At 43.9% G+C, this 21,450-nt stretch overlaps 1 protein-coding gene across 2 annotated transcripts in view; it reads left to right on the top strand.

The window, feature by feature from the left end:
• The window catches only part of kcnh8 (potassium voltage-gated channel, subfamily H (eag-related), member 8), a 299,288-nt gene that overhangs the window by 207,868 nt on the left and 69,970 nt on the right, over positions 1–21,450 (top strand). The window contains exons 7-9 of one of the 2 annotated variants that reach the window (XM_078417923.1): positions 2,438–2,645; positions 14,897–15,094; positions 20,456–20,655. In XM_078417923.1, coding sequence (XP_078274049.1) covers positions 2,438–2,645; positions 14,897–15,094; positions 20,456–20,655 — 606 coding nt within the window. The remainder of the gene's footprint in view (positions 1–2,437; positions 2,646–14,896; positions 15,095–20,455; positions 20,656–21,450) is intronic. The other variant, XM_078417912.1, reaches the window with a different exon arrangement.

Genomic DNA, 21,450 nt, shown 5'->3' with positions numbered 1-21,450 from the left:
ATCCCTCATGCCTCCTACAAATCTTTTCAATTTCAGTTAGTTTAGTTTGTTTAGTTAAGAGTCCCGGGACCTTCGGACAATCTTTAATTCGACTTTATAGGACTTCATGTTGCACTAAATGTTATTCCTTTTATCCTGTATGTAAACTGTTAATGGCTTGATTGTAATCACGTATAGTCTTTCCGCTGACTGGAGAGCAGGCAGCAACAATGCTTTCCACTGTACCTCAGTGCACACGAACATAATAAACTAAACTTTATGGGAGGAATAGTGTTGGTTGACAAATGACTATCTCAACGGGTGCCAGCTGCTGCCGGCCAGGCACAGGTCAGCAGCTTTAAGATGTTGTAGGAGTCTGGTGCAAGGTAGAAGCCCGAGCAGAGCTGGAAGAAGCTGCAATGAGGACATTGATTAGGCTACATTTGGAGTTAGGAGTGCAGTTACGGTCATCCCATTACAAGATGGATGTGGAGGATTTGGAGAGGGTGCAGAATAGCATAATCAGAATGTTGCCTGGATCAGTTAGATGTTGGACAAATTCAGATTGTTTTCTCCAGAAAGCCACAGGCTGAGGAGGACCTGTTAGAAGTACATACAATTACGAGAGGCATAGATAGGGTAGACAGTCAGAATCTTTTTCCCCAGGATGAAAATGGCCCAGACAAGAGGGCATGTCTTTAAGGTGAGAAGGTCAAGGTTTAAAGGAGATTTGCAGGGCAAGTATTTCACACGAGGTTGGTTGGTGCCTGGAACATGTTACCAGGAGTGATGGTGGTGACAGATATGCTAATGGTGTTTAAGAGACTTTCAGATAGGCACTTGGAATGCAGAGAATGGAGGGATATGGATCATGTGAAAGCAATGAGATTAGTTTCTCGTGGCATCATGTTCGGCACAGACATTGTGGGCCGAAGGGCCTGTTCTGTCCTATGTTCTATTTCAAATACATGTTATTAATTATATCATGTGTTTTAATTATAAGTATGTCTGCATTAATTATTTAAACATAATTGTATGATTTTTAAATGTGTCTGACAATGAGGGACATTTAAAAGCAGTTAAAACACCATTGTCAGCCATCAGTGTGTTCCAGAGATAGGATTTAAGATATGGTGCCTGAGGCCCAGAAGCCACTGCAGGATCCCAGGAGGTTGGGGACTGCAGTGAGCTGGGTCAGAGATGATCCAGCTCGTATTTTTATACTATTGCAGAATAATCATTGTCAGCATGGGATCACTGGGCGGCACGGACTTGGAGGGCCGAAAAGGCCTGTTTCCGGCTGTATATATATGATATGATATGATATGAGCAATAAATTATATGATTTATCGACTTTGTAAAAATATCTGGCAACTATATCATTGTCTTACAGGAAGTAAAATAGCAGAAATACGCTTGTTTTATTCAAGTCATTTCTTGGGGGAGTCCAGAACCAGGGGTCACAACTTTAAGAATAAGGGGTAGGCCATTTAGGACAGACATGAGGGAAAAAAAATCACCCAAAGAGTTGTGAATCTGTGGAATTCTCTGCCACAGAAGACAGTGGAGGCCAATTCACTGGATGTTTTCAAGAGATAATTAGATTTAGCTCTTCCGGCTAAAGGAATCAAGGGATATGAGGAAAATGCAGGAACAGGGTACTGATTTTAGATGATCAGCCATGATCATATTGAATGGCGGTGCTAGCTCGAAGGGCCGAATGGCCCACTCCTGCACCTATTTTTCTATGTTTCTAAGACAGTTGGCTTTCTTGTGACATAACAGAGGTTAGGGAAGCGAAAAAATCATATTACAGCAGCAAAAGGAATATTTTATTTACTAATAATGAGTCCTCCATAAGAGAATCCAATAAATTAATTTGTAACTTGAATTGTCCTAATAAGGGTGGCACAGTGGTGCAGCGGTAGAGTTGCTGCCTTACAGTACCAGAGACATGAGTTTGATCCTGACTACGATTGCTGTCTGTTTGGAGTTTGCACATTCTCCCTGTGACCATGTGGGGTTTCTCTGGGTGGAATTCTCTGCCTCAGAAGGCAGTGGAGGCCAATTCTCTGAATGCATCCAAGAGAGAGCTAGATCGAGCTCTTAAGGATAGCGGAGTCAGGGGGTATGGGGAGAAGGCAGGAACGGGGTACTGATTGGGAATGATCAGCCATGATCACATTGAATGGCGGTGCGTACAGGCTCGAAGGGCCGAATGGCCTCCTGCACCTATTGCCTATTGACCTGGTTTCCTCCCACATCCCAAAGATGTGCAGATTTGTAGGTTAATTGGCTTCTGTAAATTCTCACGTGTGTAGGATAGAACTAGTGTACGGGTGATCCTTCATTGGCGTGGACTTGGTGGGCTGAAGGGCCTGTGTCCATGCTGTATCTCTAAACTAAATTAATAGACAAAATGGTGCTGACCATCAGTGTTTCTCCCTTTTGTTGGCAGGTCTCAATTGTTCACCTTCTAAAAACGGTACGCCTGTTACGTCTGTTGAGATTATTGCAAAAGCTGGATCGATACTCTCAACACAGCACGATAGTTCTCACGCTGCTAATGTCCATGTTTGCATTGCTGGCTCACTGGATGGCATGCATCTGGTACGTTATTGGCAAAATTGAAATAGAAAGCAACAACCAGCGTACGTGGGACATCGGTAAGTCCTCTCACTCTTGCATGGTTTTTAATGTCATATCTTTAGCAGTCACTTACTTCAAACCATCTATCTATTTCCGTTTTGAAAACAAGTATGTCTATCCATACATTTTGTTAAGAAAGCAAATTGAAGGTTTCTGCATTCCGAGTCGTATTTGAAAGGAACATGGATCAGGAGGAGAAGTACGATTTGGAATATTGCGTGCAGTCTGGTCGCCCCATTACAGGAAGGATGTGGAGGCTTTGGGAAGGCTTTGGCATGAGGTTTTACCAGAATGCTGCCCAGATTAGAGGGTGTTAGCTATAAAAAGAAGTTGGATAGACTTGGATTGCTTTCTCTGGAACGTCAGAGGTTGATAGGTCCGATAGAGATATGTAAAATTATGAGACATAGATTGGGTAGACAGTCAGAACCTTTTTCCCAGGTTGGAAAAGTCAAAGACTATGGGTGGCATAGTGGTGCCGTGGTAAGCTGCTGCCTCACAGTGCCAGAGACCCAGGTTTTGCTCCTGACCTTGGGTGTTGTCTGTGTGGAATTTGCACTTCCCACCTGTGACCGCATGAGCTTTCTCCGGGTGCTATGGTTCTCTCCCTCATTCCAAAGACATGCAGATTTGTAAATTAATTGGCTTCCGCAAATTGCCCCCAGTGTACAAATGATTGGTTGTCGGCGTAGACTCGGTGAGAGGGTAAAATTTAAAGTAGATATGTGGACCAAATCTTTTATACAGAGGGTGGTGGGTGCCTGGAACACATTGCCTGGGCTGTTAGTGGAGACAGATACAATCGTAGCGTTTAAGAAGCTTTTAGATAGGCACATGGATTTACAGGGAAAGGAGGGATTTAGATCATGTGCAGGCCGATAAAATTAGTTTATCATGGCATCATGTTCGACACAGACATTGTGAACCACAGGGCATGTTCCCTCGCTACATTTTTCGATGTTCAGTGTATTATACTCTTAATTCTCAAATTTAAACTACTTTTGAGAATAGTGGAAGTGTCAGAAGGTAACTTGCACAAACTTGCATCTGCCAAGCAATGCTAATGGAATCTGATTTCATGTTTTTCATTGGAATTAAAGTGCTCTACATGTTTAGGATTAAAAAGAATAATTGATGGCATTCACTGTATTTATGCATTTTATTGGATTTCGGCTTATTGTGAAAAAAAGACTTTGAAGGAAAGACTTTTAACACTGTTTACAAAGAATAAAATATCCAATATTTAGTGGGTTTAGAGAGCAAATCACAATTCATACTTTAATATAAATGGTGTTAACTATCTGGTTTAATGCCAGAAGAAAGGAAACTTTGCATGGTTGAAAAACATGCTGATATCCTGTCTCCCTAATAAGTTCTATTTTTAGGGAGACAGAATGCTTCACAATTAAATCATATTGAACTGAAAGCTGCTAGCACCGAGTGGGTACAAATGCCACAGTAAATAAACCAATGTATATGCTGCCAGCTTACACAGCAGGCAATGGGTCCACTCTTCACTGACAAAAGAGCACATTGTATTGGATGCTTAGTTTAGTTTAGTTTGCAGTTACAGCGCGGAAATAGGCCTTTCGGCCCACCGAGTCCGTACCGACCAATGATCCCCGCACATTGGCACAAGCCTACACACTAGGGACAATTTAGACATGTCCCTTACACAATTTACACATGTCCCTTGTTATACCAAATATACAAACCCAAGCCAATTAACCTACAAACCTGTACGTCTTTGGAGTGTGGGAGGAAATCGAATATCTCGGAGAAAACCCATGCAGGTCACGGGGAGAATGTACAAACTCCGTACAGACAGCACTCGGAGTCGGGATCAAACCCAGGTCTCCGGCATTGCAAGCGCTGCAAGGCAGCCACTCTGCTGCTCGCTCACAACATTATCTACATTTCTTACTGAATGCAAACTTTCCTGAGAATGAGGTCTGTTGAATGTTTCTGCCAGTTGAATGACACTGTGGTTGTTCGTGTGCTATATCTCATGCCGGGGAGAGGAGGTAGATTTAATTTGTTTCTGCACCATATGTTCCAGGAGCCATGTATTGAATTTTACTCTCCATCCCAGTGGGATATTCACCATTTTGCTGGCTGCAGTCGACCCTATGCTGGCATATTCAGCACTTCCCCTTTACTCAGGAATTTTGAACCTTTTTTCCTTTTTTCTTAAAATATCACAGTTACAAGAACAGTGGAATCTGGAGGTATATCTGCTGAGTTCATTGAGAATGGCAGAGCAAACTCAGAGGCAGTTGCTCTGTAGAGTTGCTGCCTCACAGCACCAGAGACCCAGGTTTGATCCTAAACTTGGGTGCTGTCAGTGCGGCGTTTGCACGTTCTCCCTGCGACCACATGGGTTTCCTTTGGGTGCTCTGGTTTCCTTCCACATCGCAAAGATGTTTGGGTTTGTAGGTTAATTGGCCTCTGCGTATTGTCCCAATTGTGTAACAAGTGGATGTGAAAGTGGGATAATATAGAACTAGTGTGAACGGGCATTCAATGGTCATTGTGGACTCAGTGAGGTCCTGTTTCTGTGCAAGAGAAATGTAGCATGATGATACCAAGAATGAGAGGCTTTGTTACCTGTATAATCAGGAGAGGCTGGGGTTATTCTCCTGTGATCAGAGAAGGTTGTGTGATCTGATGGAATTAATTAAAATCCTGCAGGGTAGATAGAGAGAAATTGTTCCCATCAGAGAAATATCAAAAGTACATAGGATGGAAGTGAATCACAACAGGAACCTCTGTCCAAGTGACAATAAGAAACTAAACTAAACTAAACTAAACAAGGACTTTGGTGGCAGGCTCTCTTATCCCTTTAAGATCTGCTGATTCAGTCATATGGAGGCCAGATTATGCTCAGCTGCGCAGATTTGGCATGAGGCCCCACATTTACCAAAGCAGGTTATCTGGTGTCTGTTTCAGACATGCACCCTGAGGAGCTGCCTTCATCAATATGTGCAACTATATTGATTGAAGTCTTGTTTAAATAATGCAGACAGAACACTTTACCTACACGCTCAATCCATGTCCATGGGCTTTCTTCAAAAATGAAGTTGCCACGAATAATATTTCAATTAAAGTCTGTGTACGGCCACATACAGTAACTCCAAGTCCTATCTCTATCAAATATTTCCCTCGATTGCAGACTCCAAGTTTGATTTGCTTCACCTTTGGGGTTAGTGTAGCTTTCTCCCTTATTAAGAGCTTCAAATGTAGTACTGGTGTTATTGAAGATAATAAAAGCTGCTTAGACAGGTTAGTCCTCTTCTTGAAAAGGCCCTTAGGTTCAAGGTTGCTTCCACTTTGGTTTTGTGGGTTTCGGGGTGTGATGAAGTCTGGGTGGTTGTTTGGGAGCACCCCTTCCACCATTTTCACTGAGCTGTGTTCTCCAAAAGAAGACACGCAGACCTCTGAGGTGCTCCTTTTCCGTTTTGCTGGGTCCTGAGATAGGGATTCCCTGAATTTGGTGAGGATGTTATGGATGTGTCGGAGAACATCCTTGAATTATTTCCTCTGTTGACCTGGTAATCTCTCACAGCGATATTGTTCCAGGTAGGCTCTCTGTCTCGAGAGTCTGACAATGAGCGTTCGAGCAATGTAGCCCACCTAAAAGATCAGATTGAATGTAATTAGATCCTCAGCACTGCCCTGCCAGGCCAAAGGAACTATATTCTTTCTGAAGAAGGGTCTCGACCCGAAACGTCACCCATTCCTTCTCTTCCGAGATGCTGCCTGACCTGCTGAGTTACTCCAGCATTTTGCGAATAAATATATTCTTTCAAATATTCTTTTCAAAAATTAATTCAAAAGATAACACAATCTATAATGAGTTAGGAAATGCCTCGCAATCAATTGCAGGGTTTAAAGTCTGAAGAAGGGTGTAGACCCGAAACGTCACCCATTCCTTCTCTCTAGAGATGCTACCTATCCCGTTGAGTCACTCCAGCATTTTGTGTCTACCGCAGGGTTTCAACATTCCTACTTGATGACATTATTAATTTCCCTTCCTGATGCAATCTAGAGTAATATGGCATCTTCCAAAATTAAAATAGAATATTCATTAACCATATTTTTTTTAAAAACTTTTCTTACATATTATAATTATTTCTCATTATTAACATTTTTTAGATTTTTTTTTAGATTTAGATTTAGAGATACAGCGCGGAAACAGGCCCTTCGGCCCACCAAGTCCGCGCCGCCCAGCGATCCCCGCACATTAACACTATCCTACACACACTAGGGACAATTTTTACATTTACCCAGTCAATTAACATACATACCTGCACGTCTTTGGAGTGTGGGAGGAAACCGAAGATCTCGGAGAAAACCCACGCAGGTCAACGGGGAGAACGTACAAACTCCATACAGACGGCGCCCTAGTCAGGATCGAACCTGAATCTCCGGCGCTGCATTCGCTGTAAGGCAGCAACTTGAGGCCAGTTCATTGGCTATATTTAAGAGGGAGTTAGATGTGGCCCTAAAGGGATCAGGGGATATGGAGAGAATGCAGGTACAGGATACTGAGTTGGATGATCAGCCATGATCATATTGAATGGCGGTGCAGGCTCGAAGGGCCTAATGGCCTACTCCTGCACATATTTTCTATGTTTCTATGTTAACTCTACCGCTGCGCCACTGTGCCGCCTGGTGTTACTCAGTAACATACTATTTCTGGAATCCTATATTTCATGTTTTCTTTATTTTTCTAAATTATCAACACTGATATGCATCGGAATCTGATGGGCTGCACAGAGTTAATGTTAACTTGTTAATTTGGCAAGGACTTTGTGTCCTGTGAATTTGGACCGAGTCTGCCATTATAACGGGAAGATTAGCAGGAGGCCACATGGCTGGCTGCTGTTTCTCTTAGATAGTCAAAGCTGTCATATGCAATTTGTGTAACTTTGATAGTGTTCATGGTTGGCTGTGACTCAGCTCTCGATGCAGTACCTTCTCCAGTCAACTGAATTTGCAGTAAAAGTAATCAGGCATATTTCTAAACCAAGTCTTTCTTTTGCATTCTTGCATTATACCGAAAAACCTGCAGGAAACTACAGGATACTATGGATTCTCTGGGTGTCCTTCAGCAATGCAGAGTCGATATAGATAAACCCCAGTGTTTTAAAGTTACTCTAAAGTCACCACATGCACCACATGGGGTAGGGAGCTTTTAGAAATAATCAAGCTGTGTAAAAACTTGGAAAGCATAACAAAATATTCGCAGATGGCAGCAAGAAAGATTTAGTACTGCTGTCTGCTCTGCCTGGTGGATGACTTGTGTTTTTTTCTAAAATTATGAAGTTGTCAGCTTTTGATGAGTAAGAAGTTTGAAAGATTGTGGCAAGTTGAAATTGCTCCTGTCAAAGCTTACTAAGCATTGTTGAAGTGGAAGGAATTGTGACGTTTGCTGTAGTTTCCATTTATTCTCTGAACAATAGAAACTTAAACATATATCTTACATAGGTGCTTAAAATGATTACTAAAGAACCAAAGGTGAATTTTCTATTTTTATGTGAGTGAAGTTTAAAAAGGGCATTTCATTCTTTTAATTTTCTTACTGTGTTCTTTGATATCTTGCATAGTAGCATTGCCAGTTCTAGTTGGTAGAATAGGGATCGCCATTGGGAGAACTTGAACGAGTCTGCAACTGAATCTGAGGATAAATCCCTATCATGCTGCCTCAGATGATAAAAACCAGACGGAGAGCATATTGATAGTGCTTATGTTAGCTGTTCATGCATTTAGCACTATAAGAACATAAAAGGCATAAACAGGATTTGGCCATTTAAACCCCTTGACACAATCCAACATTGGATATCCTGCCTGATCCCATATTTTTAATTCGATTGTGGTCCAAAAATCCATCAATCTCAGCCTTGGATACTCTCAATGACTAAGCATCCACAGACCTCTGAGGTACAGAATTCTATTCCAGATTTAGATTATTGCTCAAATTTAAATTTGCTAGTTACTGTGGTTGGGTTAAAGCTTGTCTCCTGGTCAATAGTCCAGGCTTCGAGTTGTTAGTCCAGTAAGGTAACCCATATAGCACCATGAAAAACCCCCCACAAAGTGCTGGAGTAACTCAGCGGGTCAGTCAGCATCTCTGGAGGACATGGTTAGTCAGGTCAGGGTCAGGACCGTTCTTCAGACTGATTATGGCACCATATTGAGTAGTCAGCAATCTAGCCTAGGACCAGTTCAATTTCCCCTTGGAGATTCAGAGTGATTGCACATGGGTCTCACTACCAAATGCCACATCACATATATTCACAACCTCAATCTGTTAATACTTCGTATTTTTGGGCCCATTGTTGGAAAAGGAGAAATGGAAAACAAATATTAGAGAAGAACACCAAAGGTTGGAAGATAATCAAGCTATTAGAGTCATAGAGTCATACAGTGTGGAAACAGGCCCTTCAGCCCAACCTTCTCATACCAGCCAACCTGTCCCAGCTACACTAGTCCCACCTGCCAGCATTTGGTCCATATCCCTCCAAACCTGTCCTATCCATGTACCTGTCTAACTGTTTCTTAAATGTCGGGATAGTCCCTGCCTCAACTACCTCCTCTGGCAGCTTGTTCCATACATCCACCACCCTTTGTGTGAAAAAGTTACCCCTCAGATTCCTATTAAATCTTTTCCCCTTCACCTTAAACCTATGTCCTCTGGTCCTCGATTCACCTACTCTGGGCAAGAGACTCTGTACATCTACCCAATCTAATCCTCTCATGATCTTATACACCTCAATAAGACAATAGACAATAGGCCATTCGGCCCTTCGAGCCAGCACCACCATTCAATGTGATCATGGCTGATCATTCACAATCAGTACCCCATTCCTGCCTTCTCCCCATACCCCCTGACTCCGCTATCTTTAAGAGCTCTATCTAGCTCTCTCTTGACAGCATCCAGAGAATTGGCCTCCACTGCCTTCTGAAGCAGAGAATTCCACAGATTTACAACTCTGAGTGGAAAAGTTTTTCCTCATCTCCGTTCTAAATGGCCTACCCCTTATTCTTAACTGTGGCCCCTGGTTCTGGACTCCCCCAACATTGGGAACTTGTTTCCCGCCTCTAACGTGTCCAACCCCTTAAAAATCTTATATGTTTCAATAAGATCCTCTCTCATCCTTCTGAATTCCAGCATATACAAGCCTAGTCGCTCCAGTCTTTCAACATTCGACAGTTCTGCAATTCCGGGAATTAACCTAGTGAACCTACGCTGCACGCCCTCAATAGCAAGAATATCCTTCCTCAAATTTGGAGACCAAAACTGCACACAGTACTCCAGGTGCGGTCTCACTAGGGCCCTGTACAACTGCAGAAGGACCTCTTTGCTCCTATACTCAACTCCTCTCGTCATAAAGGCCAACATGCCATTAGCTTTCTTCACTGCCTGCTGTACCTGCATGCTAACTTTAAGTGACTGATGAACAAGGACACCCAAGAAGGGTCTCGACCCGAAACGTTACCCATTCCTTCTCTCCTGAGATGCTGAGTTACTCCAGCATTTTGTGAATAAATACCTTTGATTTGTACCAGCATCTGCAGTTATTTTCTTATACAAGGACACCCAGATCTCTTTGTACTTCCCCATTTCCTAACTTGATCACCCCTCATCCTCCTGCATTGCAAGGAATAGAGTTCCAGCCTACACAATCTCTGCCTATAGCTCAGTCCCTCTAGTACTGGCAACATCCTCGTAAATCTTCGCTGTACCCTTTCCTATGACACTGTAACACTGTACCATGTACTATGTACCTATTGCTGTACCTTAGATCGTCTCTTGTCAGAAATTTTCTTTCAAGGTAGCTAGATCTAAACCAATGCCTTCAGAGTTCCCTGTAGTTTACGGATATCTTTCATTCACGCTCCATGCACATTGTCTTGATCTCTGCTTCCCCTGAGATCTGGATACAGATGTTTAAGATGTAATCTGATAAGTGCACAAACATTTTGAACAAGATTTCCATTGGTTTACATTCTGCTCCATCAGCTAATCTACTTTGTAAGCTTCGGCATGGTTATCCCTTAGATGACAGTTAACCATCAATAGCTCTTTCCTCGTCAGGTTTTGAATATAAATGCAACTTATTTCTTCTTAGGCAGAGTCCTTTACATTTCAAATTCAATTAAATGTAATCTGCCACTCCTCCAATATAAAGGAGCATTTTGAATGATCACAAGTTTAACCAGAGGAAAATCCTGCTCAGTATTATATCTAGGGAGGTTATATACCAGAAAATTCAAGGATTAGCAGAGACACAAGAAACTGCAGATGCTGGAATCTTGAGCAAAAATACAAAGAGCTGGAGGAACTCAACAGATCAGGCAGCATATGTGGAGGGAATGGGCAGATGGCATTTTGTCTCATTCCTCAGATTGATTGGCGCATAAAGTGCAAAAGAGAGATGGGGTGAGCAAAAGCTTGGCAAATTAGAATTGGATTGCGTTGATGGGGAAGGCAATTGGCAGATAGGTGCAGTAAGTTACAAAGGCTAGAGGTGAAAAGGAGGTAAAAGGGTGTTAGAAAACGAAAGAAGACAAGGAGCGACATGTAAATCCTGAAGGAGGGAAATAGGTGGAAAAGATCAGAAGGTGGGGATAAAGGGAGGGAATAAAAGGGAAATATGGGACTCAGGAATGGGAAGGACAATATTCAAGCTGGAGATCTGTGACCAGTGGAATTCTGCAGGGTTCTATGCTGGGACCTTGGCTGTTTGTGATACATATAAATGGTTTGGGCGTAAACATAGACTGGTTGGTTAGTATGCTTGCAGACAATACTAAAACTAATAGGCTGCTGACTGTGAGGAAATCTGTCAAAATATACAGCGAGATATAGATCAGCTACAAAATTGGGTGGAAAGAAATGAAGATGGGATGGGGTTCCATCTGAGCAAGTGTGAGTGTTGCACTCTGGCAGGATGAATGTAAGGGAACAATAGACAATTAATGGCATGACACTTAACAGCATTAATCAACAGAAAGATCTTGGATCCAACTCCATTACTCCCTGAAAGTGGCAACACAAGTAGATAGAGTTAGAAAGAAGCCAGATGGTGGGAGAGTCTAGGACTAGAGTTCATAGCCTCAGAATCAAATGACGTTCCTTTAGGAATGAGATGAGGGTGAATTTATTTAGTCAGAGGGTGGTGAATCTGTGGAATTCTTTGTCACAGAAGACTGTGGAGGCCAAGTCAATAGATATTTTGAAGGCAGAGGTAGATAGAATCTTGATTAGCACAGATGTCAGGGGCTATGGGGAGAAGACAGGAGAATGGGGTTAGGACGGAGAGATTGATCAGCCATGAATAAATGACGGAGTAGACTTGATGGGCCGAATTCTGCTCTTATCACTTATGATCTTATGTATGCTTTCCATGTCAACGTTATAACAGGAAGATTCCACATCAATATTTGGCCATCTGTGCACACATGCCTGGCACTAAACATTTAGTGATGCTGTTGATTCTACTGTGCACAAACCTTACCTTTTGCTGTGGAAATTCTAAAACTAAAACACTTTTTGGAATCAATTTTAATACAGTAAATATACAAGGGCGATCACGGTGGCGCAGCGGTAGAGTTGCTGCTTTACAGTGAATGCAGCACCGGAGACCCGGGTTCGATCCTGAATACGGGTGCTGACTGTACGGAGTTTGTACGTTCTCCCCGTGACCTACATGGGTTTCCTCTGAGATCTTCAGTTTCCTCCCACACTCCAAAGACGTACAGGTTTGTAGGTTAATTGGTTTGGTAACTGTAAAAATTGTCCCTCATTGGCATAGATAGTGTTAATGTGTGGGGGTCACTGGTCGACACGGACCCGGTGGGCCAAATGGCCTGTTTCCACGGTGTAGCTCTAAACTAAATTAGATTAAGTAGTTCTGCTGTAATACGTGTCCCACAACACAAATTGGATATAACGAGATTGATGAATTAGGGATCACTATTTGTGTTACGGAGGCCTAATTGGTTATAACAAGATTTCAATCAGAAACTAGAGAACCATTTAGAAGTTTACTTCGGAAATTGGCAAGGAAAGATAAAGCTTTCTTTGAAAATTTGTACAAACTAGGAAAACAGCTAAATATTAGTCCCAAACCTGCAACTATCCATGAGCTGAAAATGTCAGTGTTTTACAAAGATAAAGGGAGAAATCTGGTCATTTTCAGTTAATGGATAAACATAGTTTCAGCAATCTTATGTACATTTTAGTTAACTGTACTCTGGAAAAACAATTAACAATTAGCTGACCATAGAATGTAGCAGCAACTAGACCTTTAATGCTTTGGTTAGTATGGATTGAAACCATCACTCCTCACAGTGCACTCTTTCAAACCATCCACTCTGCCACACTCCCACCTATCTTTCCCCTTCCCCCATCCCCTTTCTCTACATCCCTTCCTCTGGGCTCACAATCCATGCCTCTCCTCTCACAGTCATTAGTCCCCTTTTCATTTTTGGCCTTTGTCCACCATCTGCCAATCGACCTCCTTAACCTGTATCCAACAATCACTTACCTGGCTTTGTCTTGCCCCCACCCCTCCCTCATCCAGCTTTCTCTGCCCTACCGCAATCAGTCTGAAGAAGGGTACTGACCCGAAACGTCACCTATCCATGTTTTTCACAGATGCTGCCTGTCCCACTGAGTTACTCCAGCATTTTGTATTATTTTGTCAAGATTCCACCATCTGCAGATGTGTCTACACTTTCAGATCAGTTCAGAGGTAGCAGCGGAGAAATTAGATACTGTATCATTCTTTTTGCTCACATAAAGTAAGTGCAATGAGGTACAATTCTATGGAGCAGCGTCTTGTGTCTATGTAGCACCTGAAAGATCTTGAGTCAATGTGATTTTTTTTCCAAAGTTTCAAAGTTTCGGGTGGATGAAGTGACTTAACCCAAAAATACAACTGTCCATTTCCCTCCACAGATGCTGCCTGATCCATTCTGTTCCTGCAGCTGGTCTCCCTTTTGTGCTATAGGGGTGCACTTGATCTACACTGTATAGAAGTTGGGAGGTCATGTAGCAGTTGTATAAGACGTTGGTGAGACCACATTTAGAATATTGTGTTCAGTTCTGGACACCGTGTTCAAGGAAAGATGTTGTCAAGCTGGGAAGCGTATCGAGAAAACTTACAAGGATGATGCCTGGGCTTGAGGGTCTGAGCTGTAGGGGGAGGTTGAGTAGGCTGGGACTATTCCTTGGAGAGCAGGAGGATGAGGGGTGATCTTCTTGAGGTGTATAAAATCATGAGAGGAATGGAATGTGTGGTGGGTGTATGGAACAATCTGCCAGAGGAGGTAGTTGAGGCAGGGACTATCCCAACATTAAAAGACGTTATGGGCGGCACGGTGGCGCAGCGGTGGAGTTGCTTCCTTACAGCGAATGCAGCGCCGGAGACTCCGTTTTGATCCTGACTACGGGTGCTGTCTGTACGGAGTTTGTATGTTCTCCCCGTGACCTGCGTGGGTTTTCTCCGAGATCTTCGGTTTCCTCCCACACTCCAAAGACGTACAGGTATGTAGGTTAATTGACTGGGTAAATGTAAAAATTGTCCCTAGTGTGTGTAGGATAGTGTTAATGTGCGGGGATCGCTGGGCAGCGGGGACTTGGTGGGCCGAAGGGCCTGTTTCCGCACTGTATCTCTAAATCTAAATCTAAATCTAAAAAGAAACAGTTAGACAGGTACATGGATAGGACAGGTTTGGAGGGATATGGACCAAACGCGGGCAGGTGGGGCTAGTGTAGCTAGCACATGTTGGCTGGTGTGGGCAAGTTGGGCTGAAGGGCCTGTTTCCACACTGAATCACTCTATGATTCTACACCTGAATCCTCATCGAGATCTCAATAACTGCCACTAAAAGACTTTAACCAGACACTTCTTTATATTTAATAAGGGCCATGTTAGTCTTGTTTCCTTTATCAGAAAGTTATTCACAAAATAATACCTATCAAAGCTAAATGCACTGTTCATAGGGATTAAATCAATGGTCCATGATTGATTTAGCATTAATTGAAATCTTGATGGCAAAGGCTAATTGATTTTTGCAAGTTACAAAGTATTCTGGCACAGATTTAAAAATGACGAAGTGATGTAGATCAAGCATGATCCAGTTGACAGTGTTGAGGGTCAGAATAAACAACTCTCAAGTTTATAAATCTTCATTACAACAGGGTAAATTTCAATGATAATCACTTATATTTATTCAACATGCACTGTGATTATAGGCTGGCTGCATGAATTGGGCAAACGTCTGGAAACTCCATATTATGGCAATAATACGATGGGAGGACCGGGAATCCGAAGTGCCTATATTGCTGCCCTTTACTTCACCCTCAGCAGCCTGACCAGTGTGGGATTTGGAAATGTCTCAGCCAACACTGAAGCAGAGAAGATCTTTTCCATCTGCACCATGCTGATAGGAGGTATGTTAATTCATCTATTTGACGTTGCTAGACCTCAAATATAATCATTGTGCATATGATACATTGAGATGAAGATTAAATTTTTGGAAGCTGGTGCAGAGTTAATAACATTCCATGTGTGGCCTGACATAAGCTATGGCTGTTGTTTAGCTTCATAGATAACAATGGAATTGGACATCTAGTGTCGTACATATTGATCAATACAATACTTCTTGCACTTGTGTCCAAGTTGAATTTCTACCCCATTCTGTTTCGAATCTAAGGCTACTCTTTACTTTACTTTAGACTTTAGAGATACAGCATGGAAACAGGCCCTTCGGCCCACCGGATCTGCGCCGACCAGCCATCACCCTGTACATTAATCCTACACATTAGGGACAATTTACAATTTACAGACGCTAATTAACCTACAAATCCGGAGCACCCGGAGAAAACCCATGCAGCCGCAGGGAGAACGTACAAACTCCATCCAGACAGCACCCGTAGTCAAGATCAAACGTGGGTCTCTGGCGCTGTAAGGCAGCAACTCTACCAATGTGCCACTGTGCCACCACTCTTCTTGATGAGTCTAGGTAACATTTCAAATAGAAAGAGAAAACTGCTGCGAATAGTGAGTCAGGCGGCAGCAATGATAAGAGAAAATAATTCATTTTCAGAATCGGTGATCATTCATCAGGGGTGAGCAGCATTTATGCAAGTGTAAAGGCAAGGAATGACGGGAAAAATGGGAGCATTAGGGTTGAAGGTGCCATGAAACACCAACATAATGGGTGGCACATGAAAGTGGGGTGGGGATGGGACAAGGAAAATAAAATATTGTAGAAGAGCTGCAAATGGTAATAGCTGAATCAATATCTGACATAGTTGAGTCCTGAAGGTCTTAAAGTGGCTAATCAGAAGTTATTATTAAGGTGAAGGACCGTTCAAGGTGCTTGAGCGTGGCTCTGCCACCTTCGTTTTGGACATGGGGGGTCGTCCTGAGACTGTCTCTATTTCGCGGCTGAGGCCGGCGCACGTGGACGTTAGCCAGCCGGTCCTACTGGCGCGGCCTCGCCCTCGGGGTCGTCCTGCGTCCCGGCCCTCACCCCCGGAGTTCCCGCGGGTGTCTTCTCCTGGCGGGGTGGTTCCGGTTCCTGCGACAGCCGTGGTGCGCACTCGGGCTGGTCATCTTGTACGTCCCCTTGTCCGTTTCGTGCCTCCGGTTCTTGGGGGGGGGGGGGGGGTCCTGTGGCGGTGCCCGGGGGCTAGACCACTCCCTTGGTCATTCCCCTCGGCACTGAGTGGACAGGGGGGATTAGGTCACTCCCTGGGTCATTCCCCTGGGGACAGTGTGGTCTGGTGCTACGGGGTTTGCTGGAAGGGGTTATTGTTTTGACTCGTGGGGATGACTGAGTGAGTGCATTAAAGTTATTGTTACTTCTTACCTGGCGTCTGGCCTGATTCCTGTCGCGTCCAGACCCACTACAAAAGCATTATTCCGTGTTTATATTGAGCTTTGTTGAAACTGGTTGAGGAAGAAGAAATCGTAGTGAAAGCTAAACAGAGAAATCAAATGTCAGAGACACAAGAAACTGCAGATGCTGGAATCTTGATGAAAATCAGAGTGCTGGAGGAACTCAGCGGGTCTGGAACCATCTGTGGAGGGAATGGCCAGATGGCGTTTTGGGTCAGGACCCTTCTTCAGAATGGAGTACAGGAGAGAGTGATGTAAAAGAGAGGTAGGGATGGGACAAACACTGGCAAATGACAGATGGACACAGGTGAATGGGGGGGAGGCGAGGGGGGTGTTGATGATTGGCAGATGGGTGGAGTAAGTGACAAAGACTGGAGGTGAAGCGGAAACAAAAGGGTGTCAGATAAGGAAAGAAGAGGAGAGTGATATATATTGGTGGAAGGGGTCAGGGGAAGAAGCAGGAGAAGTGATCAAAGGGAAATGTGGGTCGTGGAATGGGAGATAAAGGTACGGAGCGGGATGACTGAAGTGGTGGGAGATGATGGGATAAACATGTGCACACGAGGGCGAAAGGGGAGAGGGGCAGGGGAAAGGGAAGGGGGTGTTACTTGAAATGGGGATTCAGTGTTTCTTTCGAATGTTACGATCCGATCCGATACAATACGATAGAACTTTATTTATCCCAGGGGGGAAATTGATCATTAAAAAAAACAAAATACATGAAACGTGAAATTAAAGTGACAAGTGGAAAGGATTGGGGATGTGCAAAGATTGGGGGAGGAGTCAGTCTCAGTCTACCCCGCGACAGAAGGGGGAAGAGTTGTACAGTTTGATAGTCAGAGGGAAGAAGGATCTCCTGTGGCATTCTGTGCTGCATCTTGGTGGAAGCAGTCTGTTGCTGAAGGTAATCCTCAGGTTGACCAGTGTGTCATGGAGGGGTGAGCTGTATTGTCCAAGATGCTCCACAGTTTGATGAGTTTGGTAATCCTTGGTAATGTTCTCAAAGCACCAAGTTTGAAGACTTATAGTGATCTACCATATCAAGGTTTCTTACAACATTAGACCTGCAATATGGTGTCGGAGCGTGGCAAGTGCTCTCCCCAGGGAAGGATCTACTACCTAAACCTAAAATAGGCTATGTGGCCTGTCAAGTTCATGTTTGATTTCAGGTCAATCTCATCAGTCCTATTTCCCGACATTTGTCCTCGTAATGTGAGGACGATGGATCATCCCATTGATTATCCCTTTGTCCTCCACTGATGCTGCTTTACCCACTGGCTCCTTTCAGAAGCATTTTTTCTATTTTTGTAACCCGTTCCTTTCAGATACTTGCATCAGAACCGCCCAGATTCTCCCACCATACACCAACGCGGGGGATAACTTACAGTATAAGAAAATAACTGCAGATGCTGGTACAAATCGATTTATTCACAAAATGCTGGAGTAACTCAGCAGGTCAGGCAGCATCTCGGGAGAGAAGGAATGGGTGACGTTTCGGGTCAAGACCCTTCTTCAGACTGATGTCGGGGGTGGGACAAAGGAAGGATATAGGTGGAGACAGGAAGATAGAGGGAGATCTGGGAAGGAGGAGGGGAAGGGAGGGACAGAGGAGCTATCTGAAGTTGGAGAAGTCGACGTTCATACCACCGGGCCGCAAACTGCCCAGGCGAACTTACAGTAGCCAGTCTAATAACCCCCAGTATACCTCCAGGGTGTGGGGGGGGGGGGGGGGGACACCAGAGCAGGCGAGGGAAATCTCGCATTCAAAGGGAGAATCTGCAAGCAACTCAAGGGCAATTCTAGGGGTCGGAATAAAGACAGGACCACAGGAAATGTGAGCAACACTACCTGAGGTGCTGCACTGCTGACCTATTAAACAGTATTTTGTGTTGACCCAGCATCTTTAATGCTATTATTTAGTATACAATAGCAGAAAAACTAGATCATGAGAGGAATGGATAAGATCATTGCACAGTCCTTTACCCAGAGTTGGGGAACCAAGAACCAGAGGATAGACACAAAATGCTGGAGTAACGCTGCATCTTGGACAAGGCAAGGAATGGGTAGAGGGAATGGGTGACGTTTCGGGTCGAGACCCTTCTTCAGAACGAATTAGGGGAGAGGTAGATAGAGATAAGGAAATGTAAGGTGTAAAAATGAGACAAAGGGGATGGAGATCCAGGAAAATGTAGAATAGATCATTGTTAGCTTAAAGGTAACAACAATGCAAACAAAGATAAAATGCAAACAAGTACAGTCAGACTAGTTGGAGAACTGGGAAGGGGGGAGGGATGGGGAGAGAGGGAAGCCAAAGGTTAGTTGAAGTTAGAGAAGTCAATGTTCATACCACTGGGGTGTAAGCTGCCCATGCAAAATATGAGGTGTTGTTCCTCAAATTTGCATTGGGCCTCACTCTGACAATGGAGGAGGCCCAGGACAGAAAGGTCAGTGTGGGAATGGGAGGGGGAGTTAAATTGTTTCGCAACCAGGAGATCAGGTACATTTAGACAGACTGAGGCAGACTTTCGCTTAGGTGTTCAGCAATACAATCGCTGAGCCTGCACTTGATCTTGCCGATATACAGAAGTCCACACCTGGAACAGCAGATACAGTAGATGAGGTTAGAGGAGATGCAAGTGAACCTCTGCCTCACCTGAAAAGACTGTCGGGGTCCTTGGATGGAGTCGAGGGGGCAGGTATAGGGACAGGTGTTGCATCTCCTGTGGTTGCAGGGGAAAGTACCTGGGGAGGGGGTGCCTGGGTGGGAAGGGACGAGTTAACCAGGGGATTGTGGAGGGAACAGTCTCTGCGTTGGAGGTGGCAGTTGAGGCAGGTAGTATCAGGTTATAAAACTGCAGTTTAAAACACCTTACGCAGGGCCGCTGGAAAGCCGAGGCCAAAGCCATGTGGGCCGGAGCCTCACGGATCAAAGCCCGGGCCTCACAGGCCGGAGCGTCGCGGGCCAGAGGTGGAGCCTCGCGAGCCGACGAAGCCCGCGGCCCCTGGGTCTGCGAAGCCCGCGCCTGGGGCCTGGGTCGGTGCCATGGAGGCGTCCGGTGAGGACCCGGTGGCGATAGTGGAGAAGTCGGTGCGGCGGGCGATGATGGCGCCAACCGACGGACGAGGACGGCCAATGTAGAACTGAGAACGCCACTGCCAGAGGAAGGAACAAAAGAGGACCCGGTGTTGGGGGGCCTCCATGAGGGGGGGGGGGGGGAGAACAAAGGAGGAGCTGGCGGGGGTACTTTGTAACTTTGTGAGCGCCCTTTATGGATGACTATTTGCATACCTTGGGTATGCAAGCAAAGAATTTACTGTGACTTGTCACATGTGACAATAAAGTATTAATGTATTCATTCATTCATTCATTCATTCATTCATTCATTCATTCACTTCGCTATGTTTGAAAAACATTTGGATAGGTACATGGATAGGATTGGTTTAGAGGGATATGGGCCAAATGCAGGCAGTTGGGACTAAGGTCCTGTTTCCACTCTGCATGACTCTGACTCTATTTGTTCTAAATGTATAGTTTGATTTGCCAGATATTAATTAATCTATGAGCATTTCAACAGATTGGAAGCTTTGGGTGTTTGTGCAAAATTCTAGCATTAAGTTGCTGTAGATTCCACAACTGCTTTGCTCCATGGATGGAATATCATTTGGGTTGAGAAGCTAGTTTCCCAGGAATCGACGGGATGGCAAATCTGCTGTGTTTATTCAATTAACTCTGGTGGGTTCAATTCTTAATTTCAATTGAAACCCACAGGAATTTAAGGAATTGATTTTCTTTCCACTACAGACTTGCTCAACCATGTAAATGTTTCATTCATAATCAAACAAACAACTATATGGCCAGCTCTGTTCATTGCTGTGAACTCTAATACACTTCTATTTTTTTTCTTCAGCATTGATGCACGCATTGGTCTTTGGAAATGTAACTGCTATCATTCAGCGAATGTACTCCAGGTGGTCCCTGTATCATCACAGAATTAAAGATTTAAAGGATTTTATCCGCGTCCACCATCTCCCAAAGCAGCTGAAACAGCGAATGCTGGAATACTTCCAGACAACGTGGTCAGTCAATAATGGGATTGATGCTAAGGAGGTACTTTCCTTGTTTTATATTTGCTAAGGTGGAAAACTATTTAAGCATATTAGTGTCAGTGGACTTGCAGGTCAAAATTTGCAGAGGAATTTTTCCAAAAGCAACTGTGTATTTCTCTTTTCAATGAAGATAGACACAAAATTCTGGAGTAACTCAGCAGGATAGATACTGCCTGTCCTGCTGAGTTACTCCAGCATTTTGTGTCTATCTTTTCTGATTGATTCCTGATTTTTCCCATTATTTCATTCCCCTGGATTGCAAGTTTCTGGGCTCTCAAAGAGTTGGAAAACAAAATATGGTCCGCTCCTCCCTGACTTACCAGGCATTATGTGTGAATAAAACAAGAATCTGCAAAGACTATGAGGGTGAATAACCACAGGTTTCCTCCAGCCCATTGTCCATTGCCTGTCATGTTGTTACAGTGTATCCCATGAGTTCAACAAATAGTCATGAACGAGTGCTGCACTTATTAAACAGTTGTGCCTCAAGACCAATTTCCATGGGTTATAGTTCCCCGAGCCATTCCTTCCTACACCCACAAGCTATCTACATAACTGTGAATAAATTAATCTTTAAGTAAATTGGAAAATTCTTATGTTTAGAAAAGGACAGCACAGGAACTTCTCTCCTTTGGCTCTTCTCTCTCACCTTTCCTTCCTGACCTTTTTGAAACAGTAACAGAATGGAATACCATGCCTTAGCAGACAGATTATTAATGACACCAGCAGTAGGATGATCTTAGAAAGAGCAGGCCTTAACCGAACGCCTCCTTTTACACTATTACCACTGTAATAT

This window comes from Rhinoraja longicauda, chromosome 2, assembly GCF_053455715.1.
Source record: "Rhinoraja longicauda isolate Sanriku21f chromosome 2, sRhiLon1.1, whole genome shotgun sequence".
Taxonomy (NCBI): Eukaryota; Metazoa; Chordata; class Chondrichthyes; order Rajiformes; family Arhynchobatidae; genus Rhinoraja; species Rhinoraja longicauda.
This window is presented reverse-complemented; position numbering and strand designations above follow the sequence as displayed.